Source organism: Lontra canadensis, unplaced genomic scaffold, assembly GCF_010015895.1.
Source record: "Lontra canadensis isolate GAN:19392208 unplaced genomic scaffold, GSC_riverotter_1.0 scaffold2, whole genome shotgun sequence".
In the NCBI taxonomy this organism is placed as follows: domain Eukaryota; kingdom Metazoa; phylum Chordata; class Mammalia; order Carnivora; family Mustelidae; genus Lontra; species Lontra canadensis.
The window spans coordinates 13,367,031-13,387,471 of NW_022630996.1; the positions used below are offsets into that span (position 1 = coordinate 13,367,031).

Here is a 20,441-nt window from a genome sequence, read left to right on the forward strand (position 1 = left end):
GGTAAGACCTAAACCTGGGGGAGGAGGATGACAATATTTGGTTCAGGGGCTCTCAAATTTGGGGAGCCATGGAAAAATGCAACCACATGAACCTTGGAAGCAGCAAACCATGCAGGTAGACCTCATCTTGAGATCCCCCCAGCCAAGTGCCTTTGGACCCCTGCAAGATAGGTGGGGTCCTTTCTTCCTCATCTGGATTTCTATTTGGCAGGTTAAGTTTGGCCTGGATGCAGGTTCATTTTTCCTCTCTTTGTAATTTAATCAAAGACATTTTTCAGACCTTCTGATTGTTCTTGGAAATCAGAACTTCAAAGTTGGGGAGTCAGTGAATAATTTAAGCCTGTACCAGCTCTCTGGGTCTACCGTTAATGGGAGTAATAACACTATTAATAGCGATGTCAATGCAGACACCCTGGAAAAGTCCATAACATTAGCTTAATGGCTGGAGGTAATGAAGTCCTCACAGAGGAGCTAGCCTGGTAAATTAACTTCCAGGACTTTTAGGCAGATGCCCTTGTTGCCATGGTCTGCTAGAGCAGTCAGGGAGTGCCCAGGAGGTGACCACATTCGTGTCTGACCCTTCACTCTCAGGATTCCTAGAAGGATCCTAGAGAAGTCACAAGTTGCAATGATATTCAAGTGCGTCCTCGTGGCAGGCAAAAATAGCAATTAGCCTGGAGACGAAGCTTGAAGGGAAATTTTGACATTGCCTCAAGCCACATGAAGAGAACATCAAGATGGTAGAGAAATGGGTTTAGTCTGTAGTAAGGTGGTCTGACCCTTGCTTCTCGGTCTCGAAGCTTTGGGGAGGTACAGCGCAGCGGTCACGGGCAGAAGCTCCAGGGTTCATCTGTGTTCAAATACTGGTTCTCTCTAGTTAGCTGGTGACCTTGGGCAATTAGCTAATTGCCAAGTGACCTTGACTTACCCACCCTTTCTTCAGTTTCCTGGTCTATAAATTGGGTTTTTCAATGGTACTTGCCTCACGACATTGTTGAGAGACGTTGACATGAACCATAAACCTCTTAAACCATGGTGCCTACAAAGTGCTCCGTGGCCAGCAGCTGTGAGTTTATTACTCAGAATTGTTTTCTAGTTTCTCGTTACACATTCAGTTTACTCTGTGGCCATCCTTTCTGTCCCTGGGTCTTCTCTTCTGCATTTAGTCCAAACTTTCGGTGACTTCTCCTTCATTTGCTGAATTCTCCCCTGACTCTCCACTGTTAGGCTGTCCCTTCCACTGAAGCCATAGGTATCTTCTTCCACTGTGGTGTTCCACTGTGCCCAGTCATTGCAAGAGAGGCTCAGGATGTCCTGGAGCCTCTCTTCCCTCATTTTTTTTTAATTTTTATTTATTTATTTGACAGAGAGAGATCACAAGTAGGCAGAGAGGCAGGCAGAGAGAGAGGAAGGGAAGCAGGCTCCCTGCTGAGCAGAGAGCCCTGATGCAGGGCTGGATCCCAGGACCCTGAGATCATAAGCTGAACCGAAGGCAGAGGCTTAACCCACTGAGCCACCCAGGCGCCCCTTTTGGTGTTATTCTTAACTTAAAAATCTCTGGATGTCAGAATCTTACTTCTGGGGACATATTATTGGCAGGGGAACTGTCAAGTAAGTTTACAAATGTTGAGGAAGTACTCTGTCAATTATTAATGTCATGCTAATTATAAATTCAGATGCTTCACCTGTCTGCTTCTCAAGGCGGATGCTCCCTCCCCAGTATCCACTCCCCATGTGGGCTCCACGTGACATCCTGGCCTTTCTGGTTCATACTTAACTTCTTGCCGATGCTCATTCCTGTCCCTTCCAGTCCCCAACACCCTCCTTCCTCTGAACTCTGTTCTCTTTAACCAAAGCAGATCAGCCACTCAGGAATGATCTCCCTGCTGCCCCAGCTTACCCCAGCCTGTCTCTCTGAAGACCCTGCTTCCCTTGCCCCCACAGCAGAATCAGGGATCCGCAGTTTCCACATCACAGCAGCTCAGCGAAGGTCCGCACGCCCATGGTTTATCTGACTTGGCTTAAACACTACTCCCTAAAGCTCAGATAAGTGTGTGCAGGGAGCTCCCACTGGAAGGCAGGGATGGCCCGACCCCGGGGCAGAGAGCTTAAGCACCTTCCCCATGCACGCTGTGCACATTTGGGTGAAGGGCTGTGATTCTCAGGTGCATGTAAGCTGCATCACTTAGGCCTGTGAGTTCCCAGGTCGCCCTGGATGGCGTCCACATGTGACACAGTGTACTTTGAATGACACAGCTGCTGAGCGTCCACTCTGATCCTTTGATCCTTCCTTCCCCCCCCCCACATTTGTCTTCTGTCTGTTGGACAGGAGGTATACAGGGGATCTCAAAATAAGTCAGGCAGGGTCTCTTCTTTGGAGCTCACACCTGGTAGGGGGTACCCATAATTATCGTATAGTCAGAGAAGTTCTAGACAGTAAGAAACCCCCAGATATCCTTCACTTTGCCTTGGCTGGTGGAGGGGAGAGATTGCAGGTGCATAATGGCTGACCCATGTCTGGAAGGGTAGGTGGAAGTTGGACAGAGGAAATGGGCAGGGAGGGTTGGTCTGGAGGGTGGCACAAGGTGAGGAAATCTGCAAGAGTATATTGTATATATATTGCAAGAACGATATACATATATTGCGAGAGCAGTTCTCAGTGTGCCTAAGTGGGGAGGAGGGCTGAGGATGAGTGGGGAGGTAGAACAGTGACTCCGCTACTCTTTATGGGAAAGAGGAGTACTGGAGGGGTCTTTGGGATGACCCTCGAGTCTCTGCATTTGGCAGCAAGGGATTAGACTTGCTAAATTCAGCCATGGTCGGGGAAGACGAGACTGGAAGAAGGAGGCAGAAAGGTCAGCCCTGGACACATTGAATTTGGACATGTCCTGGGAGCTGCTGGCAGGGCTTGACCTCCGTCTCGGCCCCTTGCTGGAGGAAGTGGCCATCTCCTGAGTCACGCGTCAATCTGTCCCTCCCAGGTGCACCCGGAAGGAGCGCTGTGAGCGGTCCAGAGAGCCCCGCAGGTTTGCCTCTGAGATGAAGCAGTGCGTCCGGCTGACCGTCCATCCCAGCAACATCTCTGTTTCCCAGTACAATGTCCTGGTAAGGGCAGGGGGATCTGGGTCCAGGGACGCTGCAGAACTCTCTCCCCACTGAAGCTCACCAAGGCCCCTCAGGAGAGCTGGGCCCCACCTGACCAGCCTTGCTGCTCGAGAGCAGCGTTAGAGGATGCATCCCTGGAAAGGGAAGAGGGGAGCAGGCACAGGGATATGGGGCACAGGCTTTCTGCACCATGGGTAGAAAGACAGGGAAAAGTGTGATACCAAGCAGGATCGAAAGGGTGACCAAGAGAGGGAGGGTGTTGGGAAGGACGTCTTTGTCTGTAAGATGGGAAGAACGTACACAGAAGGGGAAAGGGACAGGATGGCTCCCATGTCCATGCATTGGGCGCTTGGTGGTTGGTTTGCCATTTTTCCAAAACTGCGGACAATCAAGAGGAGCTTAACCACAAGACCTCAGTCCTGCCAGCCTTTCTTTCTACAGACTCATCCCCTAAGCACTCCTGTTTCCTGGGGCCAAATCCATTCATATGTAATGAAGTTTCCTCTGTGTCTGTCCCTTTGCACCCCACCACCTTGTCTCTATGTCTTGTGAACAACTGGCTCTCTTCTTCTCTATGTTAATATCGCCTCCTGTTTTCCCTCTTTCTTTCTCTCTGATCTCTCTTGCTCTCCCTCTTTCTTCCTTTTCTCCACGTCCTCCCTTTCCCCACTTGACTCTCTTCCTCTCTCTCCCCTTGCCCCGCTGTTCACAGCTGGTCCTAGAGACATACAATGTCCCGGAGCTGTCAGCTGGTGTCAACTGCACCTTTGAGGACCTGTCAGAGACGGACGGGCTGGTGGTGGGCAATCAGATCCAGTGTTACTCCCCAGCAGCCAAGGAAGTACCCCGGATAATCACCGAGAACGGTGAGTGGTCCCCGGAGGCAAAGCTGGGTGGCATGTCCTTCCCCCCGCCCTGATGAGAACTCGGGACAGGCATGGGGGCATTGAGGGAGCCCACAGGCAGGGGAGAGCCAGGAGAGGGGTGCATTGGTGGGTATGATACGGAAGAAGGGGATGGAGTGTCTTTTCACTGCTCTTACAAATGGCTGTTGAAACCAGGTGAGCTTCCTGGAGGCAGTGTCATCCTAGGTGAGGAGAAGCTGCAAATAGAGTGCAGAGAGGGCAAGGCCAGGACAGCATCAGAATGTGCCGGCTGGGTTCAGAGATGGTCCTGGAGCCAGAGGGGGCAGGCGTGGAGGGGCCGTGGGGGAGGGAAAGTTGGTCAGGAGCAGGGGTGGGGGTGGGGGTGCCAGGGCCCATCTGGCTCCTTACCCTGCCTGCACGGCTGGGTCTCTGATCTCGGGCCACTGCCTGCCATCCCCACCCTGCCGTGCCTTCCCAGAGCTGCAAGTTCACAGCCAGCTGCACTGGGAGGAACGGGGGTGGAAAGAGGCCCAACACTGGTGAGGGACAGGCCCAGCCTGGGCAGATTGATTCCATGTTGACGCTCCCATTTGGGCTTGTCACATTTGTTCCGAGCTGATTGATTAATGAGACTCTTGGGGAAGGCACAGAACAAGCCTGGAAGTGGGGGCCTGGGTTCAGGGCTGTGAATTAAACATGGGCTCCAGCTCCTCCCTGGTGCCAGCTGAGGACTGGGGGGACAGCCGCCAGGATGGAGCCCTGAGCCCCCGCCCAGAGGTGGGGATGTCAACCCAGAGTGTCTCCTTACCGAGATGAGGAATGACCTTAGGCGCGCGCCACACGCACATTTACGCAAGACCTTGTGCATGGCCTGGAGCAGTGTTACAAAGAGCCTACGCATTCTTCCTGGTACCTAATCAGTGTGTGTGTGTGTGTGTGTGTGTAATTCTGGGAGTCTGGCCTGGACACCCTGAATGGGAGCCTGTCACGTGAGCAGATAGGAGAGAAGCTGCTGAGCATGGGAAGGGTGGGTGCCAGCAACACAGCGTGCACAGAGGAATGGACCAGAAGCGCCCTCTGCAGATGCTCTGAGGGCTGTCCTGGGATGGGACCCAGCTGAATCAGAGTCCTGCCAGGGCTGGGAGCACCCCTGGGGTGGCAGGCTTCCCCTTCCCAGGATGCATCACTCTCAGGGGGACCCTCACACGGAGTCTTGGGCTCCCGTTGAACTTGTGGTTGACTCCACCCCACAGGGGACCACCATGTCGTCCAGCTGCAGCTCAAGTCGAAGGAGACGGGCATGACCTTTGCCAGCACTAGCTTTGTCTTCTACAATTGCAGCGTCCACAATTCGTAAGTGGCCCCCAACCTCACTGAGCTAGCTCCCTGTTCCCGGAGGTCAAGGTTCATCCAGAGATGGAAGGTGCCAGCACTTTTGGCAAGGAGTGGCCATCTAGAGGCCCTGTAGGGAGAAGGGGACAAGAAAGGCCCCTCCTCTGGTACCCACAGGGTTAAGGGGAAGAGGCAGGAATGAGCAGAGTAAGAACCACTGGTGTAGGACCTCCGAATCCGTAGCCCACACATCTTCACTGGCATCAATCTGTCTAACCCGATGTGGTTCCCACCATCTGCAGAGGAAGATGGTGCCCCTCACCTGAAGAACAGAGGAGCCAGCACCCTGGGTGACAAGAAGGGTCTAAGGAGGGAGAGGAGCCCCCACGGGTGTCCAGGCCAAGCACTTAAGGGTCAGCCCTCCCCAGTCCCCTGTGGGCTAGCTCAGTACTTGGACTACAGAGGATCAGAGTGGCGCCCAAAGGCACATGCTGGCGGACTCCAGCTGCAGCCCGGACCCTGTCTGAGGCGTCCACTACCCAAGGGAAGGCATGGGGACCAGAGTCTTGGACTCTGGAGTCAGACCAGATGGAAACTTAACCATTCATGTCCCAGTGTTCTCTGTCCATGGGGGAAATTGTAGTCCTCCTTCCAAGAATGTCACCCAAATATTTCACCACTGACATGGCTGGGGCCCTTCTGGGCATAGCCCCAGTTGGCTGGTCACTGCCCCTGGTTGCTGCCTGTCTCATCAGCCCCGCTTGGTGCACAAGACAGCTGTGAGGACTAGAAGAGCCACCACAAGCACAGCATTTAGAGCCACTGTCTGGGCATGGCTCATGTTTTTGCTGTTATTATATGATTATCTCCTCTCTAAAATGATGGAGTTGGACCAAACTGAGAAGGTACGAGTCAGAGAAACCTTTCTCCAACCAAAACTAGGTGGTGTGGAAGCCCGATATACAAAACAGATGGAAGGAGGAGCTACTCTGGTTGAGGGTTGGGAAGGCCTGGGTCCGCACTGTCCTGAAGCCTCACACATCTATCTCCTTGTCTCCAACAAAACTCATGGAACCCCCAGAGTTCGGAACATCACTGGAAAACCAGAGGACCTGATCTCATAAAGCCCTGCTTGTTTTAAATGCTATTCTGTTTTCCTCTCCCTGTAAAACAAGCTAGTTAACATAACCAAAGACACTTCTGAGCTCTAGGCTGGTGGAATGTTAGTCTACCTATCTGGTTATGGCAGGTGTGAGTCCAGCACTTGGCTATCTCTGGGGCTCCAAGGAAGAGGTAGTCAGGCCTTCTGGCCAAAAACAAGTTGCATCGACGCCAGAATTCTCTTCCTGATTCTTGCCACGGAGCTGCCCGTGGCTTTACCACTTGGTGGCCTCTTCCCTTGCCCCCCTTTTGTCCCTCTAGGAAAGCAGAATAGACAGATAAAATCATGTGTGAGGTTTCTAGGCAGTCCAGAAAATAATTTTAAGCATCTACCAGATATAAGAAGTGTCATTAGACAAGAAGGAGAAGTAGGACTCAGAGACCCAAGCTGTGCTTCCAGAAGTCATGGCCATGTGGACTAGTGGATGAACTGGGCAGTGAGTAAGTAAAATATGATACAGTAAGACCAGGATGGTCCCAGAGGCATAAACAGAGTGGTTAACGGGATAATGGCCCAGGGTGACCAACTCTCCATTGGTCAAAGAAGGAAGAAGAGATGGGCGGGTGAGGGAAGGGGAAGTGGTACCCCAGGGAGAAAGACAGCATGGGGAGAGCACAGCCTGTTCCCGGCTGAAGCAGCAAACACATGTGGAGACAGTGGGCCTGGACATCATGAAGGGCTCAGCCTGCAGGGCAAGGCATTTGGGTTTTACCCTCTGGAAGACAGGAACCATGCTGGGTTTTAAGCAGGAAGAAGCTCTTATAATGTTACCTTTGTTTCTTGAGGGTGGAGTATAGAAGCAGGATTGCTGGCTGTGAGGGGACCCACTGCACTGGGAGAGCAGCCTGGAACCTTCCTCTGCTGGGGCGGGTCCATGTGGGTCCTTGACAGTGAGATCCATGAGTCAATTGGAATTCAACCTTGATTTCTTTCTCAGCACTAAATGTGTGGGCCCCTCTACTCTAGACCTCATTGTCCCCTAGTTCAACACAAGAAGGCACCATCCTGTGGAGATGGAGTGTGGTGGATTAGGCCATTGGGGATCAACTTTTCACCTACCTGTGTGAGGGGGAGAAGGCCACAGAACCTGGGCATCCTGGGAACTTGAAGCTGAAAGGGACAGATTTGTATCAGATCTGCTCTTCCTGAGTGTTGGAAGGTGGTTTAAAAAATATTTAGCTAGACCCAGGTGTCTTAGTCCCTCTGCTTTGGGTTCACCAAGGCTCTGTAATTTGTCCCTGTTCCTCCTCTGTGCACAGGTGCCTGTCCTGCGTTGAGAGCCCGTACCGATGCCACTGGTGCAAATACCGGCACGTCTGTACCCATGACCCCAAGACTTGTTCCTTCCAGGAAGGCCGAGTCAAGCTGCCTGAGGTAGGTCCAGGCACCGAGCATGGTGAGTGCTTTTTGCCGTGAGCATGGGGCACAAGAGGCAGGCCTGCCCTTAAGAAGAGAAAACAAAGGTAAATCCTACAGGACTCCCTTCCGCCCCAAGCCTGACTCTTAAGGTACCACCACATGGAAGCAGTAAAGATGCAAAGCCCTGCGCTGGGGCCAGTGGGCTCTGGGTCAGTTCTGGAGGGTCAGCTATAGGCAAAGGTACATTCTAGGTCACTCTAGCCATGAAGACCCTCCACATGCCAGGTGAGTTCTGAAACAATTCCAGAGAGATGGGCCGGTGTGTGTGTGTGTGTGTGTGTGTGATAGAAATAATTACAAGTACACAGCAAGACTATGAATAGACTCCTTGGCTGTCTCTCAGAGCTGTCTCTCAGATCTCAGTTTGAGATCAAACTGGACAAGTGGAGTAACAGGGCAAGAGAAATAAGAAAGAAAGAATAGTCAACTTATCAACCAGAGTGGTGGTTCTCCGCATGTGGTTCCCAGATCAGTGGCATCAGCATCACCTGTGAACTTGTTGGAAACTCAAAGTTAACCACCCCACCCCAGACCAACTAGATGAGAAACTCTGAGGCTGGGCTTGGTAGTTGGCGGTTCTATAGCACAGTCCCATTTGGGAATCACTAGAGTTGGCTAATGGCTAAGAAGCTGTGTTGTTATTCTCGCCTAATCTTAACTCTTATCCTTTCGTTGGTTGTTGTCCTTTTGTTTTGTTTTGTTTTGAGAGAAAGAAGGAGTGGGGGCCTGAGAGGAGAGATAGGGGGAGGGAGAGAGAGAATCTCAAGCAGACTCCCCGCTGAGTGCAGAGCCCAACAAGGGGCTGGATCTCATGACCCTGAGGTCATGACCTGAGCTGAAACCAAGAGTCAGATGCTTAACGGACTGAGCCTCCCCCCCTTCCCCTACACCCCCCCCGTCCCCCGCCCCTGGGCGCACCTATTCTTATCCTTAAACACTATTCATCATCATCATAGAAATACTCTATGCTCTGTTGCTGCCTTTCTTAGGATGTGAATTTCTGGGCCAGGACCTCAAAGATAATGGGTTTAAAAATACTTTGGAAAAGTCTGCTGTTGTTCAGCCATTATGGTGCTTGCGTGACTCCATCCATTAGGCCAGTAGGACTGAACAGAGTAGTTGCTCTAAAAAGTGGTTATTTAAAATAGAAAGATACGCACACACAGACACACAGTGTTGGTTAGACCCCACTGACTGCGGGAGCAGAGCTCCAGCCTGGCCCACACTCTCTCCATCAACACTGGACCAAGACAGTTTCCAGCATCTTCACCCCCTTCCCCAGCCTTGGGTATACCTTCCAGCCCCTTCCCATACCCAGCCAGGTGCCATGACTGTGTGGCAAACCCCATAGCTATGACAGTTGAGCGTGGTCCTGGTGCAGGAAGCATGAAAGCTGTTTGGGGGACAAGAGGGGAACGGTGAGAACAGAGAGGCCCATCACAGTGCCCTTGTCCCCTTCTCCCTGGCTTCTACTCCCGTGGGAACACTGGCTTTGGCCAAACCTTTAATGGCAGGAGGGAAGCTGTCTTGTGTCTGAGGCTGAAAGGGAAGGGGGTTGTACTTCCCACTACCAACACCTGCTGCGTGGGGCTCTGTCAGCCCACAGGGACAGTGACTGAGCTGTGCCTGGCAATGAGAAAACCCAACCTCTATATCCCACCTTCCTGGGCTCTGATGGCTGAGCAGGAGGTCTACAGGAAGAGCGTGGACAGGGCAATTGATTTTTGAGGTAAAGGCAAGGAGTGGTGAGGTGCTCACAGGGAGAAGATGGTCCTACTGAGGGCAGCACATGAGGAGGAAAGCAGAAAGAAACAAGAGAGAAACAAAGAGAAGGAAGAAGAGGCTATGGAAATCTCCAGACGTAAAGCCCTCTCCCTCTAGGATAAGGTCTGTTAATGGCTAGAAATGGCTGTTCTTGATCACAAGCGAAAAAAGAGATCCAGATTTAGATGGTCCCTTTATGGGGAGGAGGAAAGAGATTACATGTTGGCTTTAAAAAGGAATGTGAAGCTAATTGTGTACCAATCCTGTTCCTCTTTAAGATGAAATGGATCTCAAGCTAGTAGGACAGACGTGGATTTGACAGCAAAAGGCACACCACTGGCATGAAGACCCTGAAAAAATGCTGTCCAGTCCCCTTAACCCTGAGCCTTTATCTTGAGGCATGTGGTCAGGAGAGGAAGGTCTGCTTCACCTCCCCCCCCGGACTAGGGGCCAAGGGCCCAGGAAGAAACATCTTACCTCATTCGGGAACCTGCAAGTTACTTGCTGGAGGCAGAAACAAAGAGGTTTTCAGCCTCTCTCCAGCTTTCCAGACTGGTGTGTCTGGCACAGGTTTCATGTGTGGAGAGGGCCAAGGATGAACCAGATGAAAGCAGAAACAATTGAGCCATCTGATGGATTTCAAAGGCCCCTAATCATTTAATTACCTTGAAGGAGGTTTTCAAATTTCTGCTTTTTCTTTCTTCTTTGCTCCTCTTGTCCCAAGTTTCTTTCTTTTAAATACATAAAAGAAGCTTGCATCTGCCGCTCAGAAAGAGGAAAAAAGAGCCAGGAGAGAATAAAACAAAAGCCTACCAGGTTTCCCAGGGCACTTCAGGGATCCCTGTAGGAGGACGATGTCTTGGAGGGCCCATGTTGCCAGCCAGGCACAGCACCCCACCTACAAAGGTTGCCGGACCCCTCCAAGGGTCTGATGTCTGGGCTCCCAGGAAGGAGGCCTAGAGGAACATGGCCCATGGGAGGCGGTGATGAGCTGACCTACCATGACCACTCTTAGACACTGCCCATTTCACCTGAGCTGTGTTATGGTGAGCAGGGCAGGCCATTAGAGCGAGAGGCTCCCAGGGAACTTGGAATGCCATGCCTCCCTCATCATCACTGAATGGAAGTCACTTTTGCTCTTCTTTTTCCTGGATGTTTATTTAATCTAAGAAAGGGAAGCTCTGAGGCTGCGTTTCTGGTCCATGTTTGGAGGCTGCTTTCTTCCCACCTCAATACTGGGCCCATTTTGAGTATAATACAGAGAAGAATCCAGAGCTGACCACTTCACGATGGTCATGGTTGTGGCATCTTCCTGGGCAATGCACCAAAGGGGAAAGAAGTAATAAATATTTGTGGGCTCTTGACTGGTCCAGCCATTTGGGGTCATGGAAGGAGGCCATTGTGCTTAGAGCTTGAGAAGAAAGCCCCTGGCTGCTAATGGAATTAAGGTGACTATTTTTTTATGTCGTTATTTTGTTCTCTATATTTTTGTTTCTGGGAAGAGAGAATAGCAGGAATAAGGCATAAATGAAGAAAAGCAGACATTTGAAAGGTGATTTTATAGACGCCCCCAGACACAAGGGTTCCCTCCTCCTGCCAGGGGAAGAGTTTAGTAGTCAAAGCTTCCCCTACGGGTCACATTTCATCCTTCATTACCCAGTTCCTGAGCTTTTCCCATACGCAGGGCATTGCGAGAGCTTCCAAGGTGCATAAGACATCTGTAGTCTGCATTTAGAGTTGGGTGAAATGGAACCGTTGGTCTCCATGATCTCTAAAGTTCTCTAATTGTAAGTGGAAGGAAGCTGGAAAGCACCAAGGAGCGGTCCATGCCCAAGAAGTGGTCTTGGAGGATGAGTGCTCAGGTCCAGGCAGTGGTCTCCTGTCCCATCTACCAGGGTGACTGCTACTTGGCCTCAGGGTGGGAGGCTCCCCTGGACATCCAGGCCCTGACCCATCCCCATAGGGAAAAAGGGGGAGTCAGGCCCAGAGATTCTTCTGGAAGTCCCCAGGCTTCCATTGCCTTTCAACATCTGAGTGTGGGGACGCAGAGAGTGTCCTTTTGTCAGTCAAGAGGGAGACTGCCAGGGGGCTCTGCATTGCCCCAGCGCCATCTTGTATCCCCAGGAAGGCTTTCATCCCTGTGTCTTCCCGTTTCAATACTGGCTTTGTTGACTGTCGCCAGCAATGTTGAATTACCTCTTCCCCCACCGAACGAAGAGTGCATTCAGGTGAAATTATTGGTCTGGAACAGAGCACTGGTCCATCATTGTTGTAACTATATTAATGACAAGTATTCTAGCGTAATTACAATTCTTAGAAATAGAATGCCCAATAAACATATGTTGTTTGTAGTAACTATATTCCAGTTACAAGGAATGATTTTGTTTCCACTAATGATGGCACCGCAATCACAAGGCTGGGTCTTTAGATCAGCTACCGGATCCTGGGTACCAAAGAGAAATGAGAGAGGAAGGTGAGGAAGGCTGATGTGGGGTGAGTCTTCTGCTCTCGGCCCAGTTCTCCCAGAGTCAGGAGAGACTCCTTCTTTCCAATGGAATAGCCTTTCCTGGGGACAGCTGTTAACAGGGACACATCCCCACCTCTACCAGGTGGGAAGGGGCTCTGGTCCCTGAATGGCTTTGGAATCCCCAGGCTCCATGGCAGGAGCCCCCTTCAGGCCCGCACACATAATAGCGGTGATCCACAAGGAAGAAAGGTGAACTTCCATGGAAAAGAAAATCCACTGACAAGAATTTATCCTCCATAGATGATTTTACTGTTATCTCTCATCTAAACTAAAAAGCAAAGTCAGCTGCTGAAGCTGTTCCCTGGGCATCAGACCAGATGGGCTTTGCTAGGAAGGCCCACGGTGCATGGGCTTGGAGAGAAAGCTCCTACAGGCCCGCTCTGCTAGAAGTTCAAACAGCATCTCCTCCAGGGAGCAGGCATTAAGATCAGAAGAGGCAAAATGAATTCTACCTGATTTCCAAAACAGTGCTGGAAACGTTCTTCCCATATTCCCTCCCACCCCCTCGCCCCAGACGTGCATCTGTAGACAACATGGGAATCATAACGTCTGCCAGCCCCCACGGTCAGTCTTGTCCAAGAACAAAGAGCCGGCAGGGTGGGCAGGGTCCAAGCCCCTGGACTGAGACAGGGCAACCCAAAGTCATTTACCCCCCACGGGACTCTGGAGGAAAATCGGGTCAACTACCTTGTCAGTGATTCTGACAAGAAGAGCCCTTCCTGGGGCCTGACCCAAGGGAACAAAACCACCCTCGCCATGCCCTTCACCCTTCTTTGAGAAAACAAAGCCAAACATAGCCAAAGAACTTGCTTCCAACCCACGCGCCCTCCCCCACTCCAGGTCTCCATTTCCGGACTGCTGTGTCTCCAGACAATTGCACTTTCCATCAATCTCGTCTGCCCCATCCCCCCCTTGAGGTTATGGGTATTTCCTTTCTGTATTATTACGTTGCTCTCTCCATAAACCAGCCCATTGTAGATCACACTAATGGCATTATAAACTTGGGGAACAGCAAGAAAATATATGGCGCGTTAGATTTTTGTATTGGGCGCCACAGGTCTGAGAAGGTGAGCGTAAATTTAGGAGGGAGGGTTGGTTAGGGCTAGGGCTGGCTTCTTTGGAATTGATGGGGGCCGAGGTGACATTCGTGGCTAGAGCTGTGCCCCGCAAATCATTTATTCCTTCGCTGCCCCTAGGTGCCGCCCCTGCCCCGCGCTCCCCTAGAGCTTCACAGTTCCCCAGTCTTGCTGTAACAACCAGAGAGTTAGGGACCTCATCATGTACACACACCAGGGGCTGTAAATCCACAGACCTCCCACCCCATTCCCCAGGCAGCACCAGCCCTGAGGGCAGTGTTTTCTCTCTCAGCTCAGGAGCATGCTTCGTGTCCTTGTTCAATTATTTAAATACGCATTAAAACCTCTGTATAAAGCCGCCACTGGCATGCTGGACACGGCGGATGCAAAGGCCTCTTTTTGCTTTCATACTTTGGCATGATATTCCCGCTCCCTGGAATTAGCAGTGCTCTCTTTACTTCTGCGTGCATTTCGGAGAAAACCAAAAACATGCATGGGGCTGGGCAGTTGACCTGGGGCCCCCCTGCAGCCAGCGCCTGAAAGCCAGGACGTTCAAGATTTCCTTGCACCGCAAACCACTGCCACTCTCAACCCGCACTTCTTAGACTGCAGAGTGTCGCCACAGGCAGAACAGGCTCCAAGGGAATCAGGCTCAGAATGTATGCATTTGTGTCCACGTAATCTTATTAAATGCAGGTGCTTTCCACCTCTGAGAGCTGGCCCTGTCACGTGATAGCTCAGAGAACTCTCTTCCTTGAAAAAGAGAAGAGTGTTGTGTCTTTGAGGAATTCTGTATGGGGGCCTCGAGCATCATCTGGGGACAAAAGTCAGGAAGATGATCAGGTGAAAACATTTTGTTCATCATTGTGGGAACTGAATGAGGTAATTGGTGTCCTTGGTTCCTTTGTCATGAACGTGGGGGCAGTTAGACGTATTGGGCTATGAAACAAAATAGCAAACAGGAAAGCACGTGGAAGGTGATGGAGGGGGTAGATTGCTCAGTGGATGGAATCCATGAACCCCTTGTGCTAGAATCATGAGAGCACCACTCACTGCCTAAGACTGTACCAGGTAGCCATGGGCCAGTTATTAAATATTAAAATACTTCCCTACTGGGAGATAAATGGCCCCTTCCAGAAGGTCCCTTCACCAACCAGCCCCCTCCAGTGTTTGTGCAGCTGATCTGTGTTTGAATGTCACACCCAGAGCTAGATCAGTTCTAGAGATGGGAAAACTGAGCTTTAGAAAGCCTTTACAGAAAGGCTGTATAAAGGTGTGTCCCAGGCCATCTATTGGGTTAATAATAGAACTAGGACCATAGAACTCACTGAATCCAAACCAGCCTCTTCATTCTGTGGCCGAGGAGACCCAGAATGTCTGGGGGACTTGCCCAAAGCCACATGGTTGGCCGGCAGAGGTCCCGTCTCAGAGCACAGAGCACATGCTGCTGTAGGCTGTCACCTTCCAGAAGTGGGGACTGTTGTTAGAAAAGCAGTGGACAGACACGGGGCCTCTGTCCCTGTTCCCTTCTGTCTGGGACATTTGGAGCTGTTGAAGTCATCAGGCTCTGAAGCCTAGAAGGGGGTAAAGCTGGACTGTGGGAGCTGATGGGGTATTGGTGGAAAAGCACACAGAGGGGGGAGTGGGGGAGATGGGCTCTTCGGCAGTGATGTAGGAACAGGGAGTAGATGGGGGAACAGGTGCAGCCTGAACTGGGCAGTGGGAGACAAGGAGAAGCAAACATTTGTTGAATGCTTGTTCCCTCTGTATCAGATGCTTTATAGGTGGTAGTTCATGGGAACTACCTCTGCACCCCTCCACCACACACACCAAAAGCTCTTTGGAGGAGGAGTTTTTAATCCCCACTTAGAATTAAGCCAAGCAATGATTAGAGCGCTTTAAGGCTCTGAAATGAGCAGGAGGAAGACAGGCTTGCCTTCTGTTTCGAGACTCCCCAGCTAGTTTAGCGAAGGACTCTCAAAGGTGATTGTCTGAGCCCCAGGCCTTGGTGGAGGTGCTTGGAAGTGAGGTCTTGGGACCCAATTCAGAGAGAACAATGGTTTCTCTGCCACTTCCCACGAGCCTCGGCCCTAGAGGTGGTTTTACACCTGGAATCTCGAGGCGAGGCAGGTCAGGATCTGAGAAGCGGGGTGGAAGGAAGGGACAGTGTGGTGGCGACCGTCCCTTCATGCCTTGCTGCCTAGAGAAAAATTGCCATTTTACATTTCAATTAGGAGGGACACTGGGATCAACCATCAGAGCCACCAGAGGAAAATGGGCCCGGCCCAGCCGTGGGCCTCTCCAATTATTATTAATGAACTTTCTCTCAGACCTGCCAACCTTTTTATATGCAAACTAGGCCTTTATGGGGCCACTGGCAATCAGGACTCATTAAAGAACGCACGCCAAGCCTCAGTGAGAATCTTACGGGGGAAGAGAGGCTTACGGGTCTGCCCACATCCTGGACTAGGAGCAGCCCAGCCCCAGGCAACGTCCCAGTCCCATAGGAGGGTGTAGCGGGACCTCCGGGAGATCCTTCCAGACCCACCACTTCCTCGTGAGTGGGCCCTGTTCTACCAGTAGGAACTTGCCTCTTTCATTTAGGGGAGGAGAGAGAGTGGGTTGGCAGTTACCGTCTTCAGCTGCCCACACATCTACTGACGCGGAGCCATGTTTCCACTCCCTGCCTCAATTTCTCCTTTGCAAAGTGGGGTGGATCCTTTAGGTTGGTCCAGAGGACTCCCAGATTCCAGACATCTCCTGAGCATTGTTCATGGATGGGAATAACATTTTGCTGTAGGCAGTGGGAGCCAGCCATGCATGACTTCTCTTCCTTCAAATACAACCATAGACCCAGTTCCCTGACAGTGCCGATGTGGATGGAGCAGGAGGGGAGGGCAGGCTTGGGAATGCTTGAGGCAGAGGAGACCTGCCCCAGGGCCTCAGGAAAAGGAGAAAGTGCAGTCAGGACCCTCTGGCTTGAAACTCCCTGCTTTTCATAGAACTTCTCTCTTGATTCTCCAACATCACACGTCCTGCCCGTCGTCTTATCCACTAAATCGTTCTTGTCTTCTCTGGGTCCTGCATTCTCATCTTGCTGGGGCTGGTGCTGGGGGCGAGGGGGGTGGGAGGTTGCTGAGGTGAGGGCACAGGATGGAGCTGTTAAGACTCTCTGCATGTGGCACCCCGAGGCCACATGCCCAGTTCATTGCTCCCCTCCTTCTCCCCTCCTGCTGCTCCTCTGTGTTTTCATTGATTTTTAATTGTGGAAGAACACACACATGAAACCTACCATCTTGACAAGTTTTAAGCACCGTTCGGTGGCATTAAGCACATTCACACTGTTGCACAACCATCGCCACTATCCGTCTCCAGAACATTGTCATCGTCCCCAACCAAAACCCTGTCCCTGTTAAACACTGACTCCCCAGAAACCACCATTCTGTCTCTATAAATTTGATTATTCTAGGTGCTTCATATGAGTGGAATCTTGTGATCTGTTGTCCTATTGTGACTGGCTTATTTCCCTTAGTATAATGTTTTCAAGATTCAGACACACTGTAATGTGTGTGAAGATTTCCTTCCTTTTAAGAGAGAATCGTATTCCATTGTCAGTATATATCATGTGTTGCTTATCCGTACGTCCGCTGATGGACGCTTGGGTGGCTCCCACCTTTTGGCTGTGGTGAGTAATGTTGCTATGAACAGGAGTGAACAAGGATCTGTTCTAGTCTCTGCTTTCAGTTCTTTGGGGGACATATCCAGAAGTGAGAGACAGCTGGGTCTGCCGGGCCTCTGCTAGCTGCTTTGCAGAATAAATGTACGGGCACCCGGAAGGAGGGAAAGGGTTCGTTGAGTGGGCCTGGGACATCTGCTCCCCTGTAGTAAGGCCCCAGGGTAATCAGGAAGGGCAGAGGTGAGACCACCCCAAATCTTGGAACCAGGACTGGGAAGAGCTGAATGGGTCCTTGGATCCCATCTGACTGAGGGATAAGGAAGTTGAGTCTCCAAGTAGGGGTGTGATGTGCTCAGGGTTCCATAAATTGTCAGAAGCGTGGCGGGCACTAGAGTGCGGGTCGTCTCCCTCCCCACTTTTAATGACAGAAGGGGCTCCTGTTTGTTTGCAGACCAGGAGGGACAGCTGCCAGCTACCTGAGTGCCTGAGACCCTCCTCGTTCTAGCGTTTGCCCACAGCTCCTTTCTGCCTTGCTGTGCTGGGGAGGAGGGCTGGGGTTATAGGCCAGCAGCCCCTGCCCAGAGCTGCATCCTTAGAAGGCTGTGTGCACCCTGCTTTTGATGGCCAGCCTGCCCAGAAGCCATCTGGTTCAGCATGACCCAAACAGTGCCATAACGGGAGTCATCTGCGGGATGCTGGGACTTGCCTGACATGGTAGGGAGGGTGGGGGTCCAGGCCCTGCTTGTGTCTGCAGAAGGCCTCACTCCTGCCCATGCCCATCAGGCCTGGCATTACTGACTCTTCTCCACCCAGGTCCTCAGAATCCAGCTACGTATCAGCCCCCACCTCCAGACAGAGGGCAGAGCACCCACACTCTGTATTTGACCTCATTTTTCCCCACAGCCCTCCCTGGACATAGCTGATGACCTCAGGAGAAAAGGGCCCATTTTCTCCATCCCCCAAGGTTCTCTGGGCCCCACTCCAGCCTGAAGGATGTGTGCTCATTCACTAGCATCCAAGAGGTGCCCCATGTGCGTCTGCTCTGAGGGGCATTTCCTCAGGGTCAGGAGCTGCAGAGTGCAGTCAGAAGCTTCTGGATTTTAAAAGGTCTCTGGAGCTCATTCCCAAACATTCCCAACTGCCAAACTCAGCCATGCATGGAACACCATCCCGGGCCCTCCTGCTGTGGTCAAGACCCAACTTCCAGAGCTGGGGCTCAGGGCTCACTGCAGAGCTGCTCTGGTGCGTGTCTCGGTCCCAACTCTTGGCAGCCTAGGACTGAAGCACAGGGGTCATCAGCCCAAAGTGGGGCATGGGACACCTAGCAGCAGAGTCTGTCTCTGCTAGCGTGGCAGGGGGGCTAGGAGTGTCAGAGTCTGGAGGGTGTCGGAGTGTCAGAGTCTGGAGGGCATTAAAATGGAACCCAAAGAGGGCAGGGGACAACCTCAGTGAGAAGTGCCCCCCCAGACGGTGACACTGGGATCTGGGATTTCTCGGACCCGTTCCCTCTCATATAGAGGCCAGGGATGGGCAGCAGTGTCTAGAACCTTCTGTGGGTGTTTCCGAGGGAAGGCGGAGCAGGGCAGACATCTGGGCTGTGTGTGGAGAAGCTCCTGCGCCTTCCGCTTCCCGCTCCCCAGCCCGAGCTGTGCTGTCTCTCCAGGACTGCCCCCAGCTGCTGCGAGTGGACAAGCTCCTGGTGCCGGTGGAGGTGATCAAGCCCATCACTCTGAAGGCCAAGAACCTCCCGCAGCCGCAGTCCGGGCAGCGCGGGTACGAATGCATTCTCAACATCCAGGGCGTGGAGCAGAGGGTGCCCGCCCTGCGCTTCAACAGCTCCAGCGTGCAGTGCCAGAACACCTCCGTGAGTGCCCCGCCCCGCCCCCTCCCGGGCTTCCTGAGCCCCCGCCTCTGCGAGCGGCCCCGCCCACCTCCCCCCCTCCCTTGTTCCTCTCCAGAGCCAGGTCTGCTCAGCTCGGCAGGGTTTCTCCAAACACCCACAGAACAGTCCAGCCCCCCCCTGTGCAACTGCTCCCTCCAACCCTGCTTGCCCCGTGCAGCCTCAGACGCTCGCCCCAGCAGAGTGCTCTGGGCTCTGAGGTCACCAAATGTTGGCAGTGGCTTGGGGACAAGCCCCGGGGCTGCTGAGCACTGTTTGTGGGCAGAGGTATTTACAGGGCATCCTAGGCTCGCGTCCATCCTCGTTCCTGAGACATGCTCTGGAGTCCCTGGGCCCCTGCCCTCCCGCCAGGGCTGACCACTGTGCCTCCTTCGACACTGCAAAGGCCCACCACTACCTTTAGACATACACAGAGGCCATCCCCCAGCACAGAGGCTCCAGAGACCGACTAGACACCTGCAAAGGGAGCAGAGGAACAGGAGGGAACTAGCCAGAAGGGTGCTGCTCAGATCAGCACAGACCTGCCCAGTGTTTAGAGAATCCACAACAGGCCCGTGCCCCACCAACGACGGGCCAGCAACCCCCGGCTGTCGCCTGACTCCTGGGTACCATGCAGCGTGCCCCACTAAGGTCTCCCAGCTAGCTGAGGGGCCGGGCTGGATTCAGGGTCTCCTCCTATGTCCCTCTGCCTCCCATTCACCCTTCCCGTTGCTGCTGGGGACTCGTATATGGTGACTGCATTTGGGTATGTGATGTACACCCAGGAGAGTACTGGACAAAGCAGTTCATGGGTGCACCTCACTCTCCCTGCAGGAAAAAGTTTAGGAGTAAATGGAGCTCAGAGAGGCACACATGCTTGCCCATGGTCACTCAGCATTGCAGGGACGGAACTAACAATTGATGGCCCAGCCTCAGGAACTCCAGATGTTTCCCCACAGCTCCCACATGCACATCTTTCCCCTGTCCTGGCAGCCAGGCAGTTTGGCAGATTTCTGCAGCATTCCAGATTAAACCTGCAAGCAAATGGGATATTAAACACCTCCTGTTTCCTCATAAATCCTGAGGCCAACCAGACCAGCCTCAAGGGTTTGGCTCAAGTGCTTCTTTCCCAAATAAGTGAGTTTGTGTGGGAAGAAAAAGCCGGAGCCCCACATGTGAGTCAGTGGAGGACAGATAGGGGTTTAGGCCACAGAGGAAAGTCTGTTTTGTCAGAGACGCTGCCCCAGGGAATCCGGTCCCGGAGGTGTCAGGAGGGAGGATAGAGTTGTGGCCTCTGATGATTGAGCCCCTGTTTCCCGAGAAAATACAAGACTGGGCCTTGCGGGCCCCGGGCTTCATCAGGCTCAGCTGAATAGATGAGGTCCTCCCCATATTGCCTCCTGAGTTCATCCTATAAAGTTCTCGTCAGAACTCAGTGCCTTGGGACCCATTGTCCGCAGCACTCCGAGTGAAGCCCGACTCCGTGAATGAACCCACTCGGGGTCACATTGTCCTGACTGTGGGGGCAGTGTTGGAGCCTCCTGTAGACAAAGGCACAAAATGGAGCCCTGACAGGTGGATGGGTCCCCTTGTCCAGGGTACCATGTGGGGGTACCTGTGCCAGCATCTGAGGCC

At 52.5% G+C, this 20,441-nt stretch overlaps 1 protein-coding gene across 1 annotated transcript in view; it reads left to right on the forward strand.

Annotated features, from left to right (window-relative positions):
- PLXNA4 (plexin A4) overlaps positions 1-20,441 on the forward strand; it is a 417,569-nt gene that overhangs the window by 324,354 nt on the left and 72,774 nt on the right. The window contains exons 6-10 of the mRNA XM_032869059.1: positions 2,982-3,105; positions 3,818-3,971; positions 5,225-5,324; positions 7,725-7,839; positions 18,591-18,791. Coding sequence (XP_032724950.1) covers positions 2,982-3,105; positions 3,818-3,971; positions 5,225-5,324; positions 7,725-7,839; positions 18,591-18,791 — 694 coding nt within the window. The remainder of the gene's footprint in view (positions 1-2,981; positions 3,106-3,817; positions 3,972-5,224; positions 5,325-7,724; positions 7,840-18,590; positions 18,792-20,441) is intronic.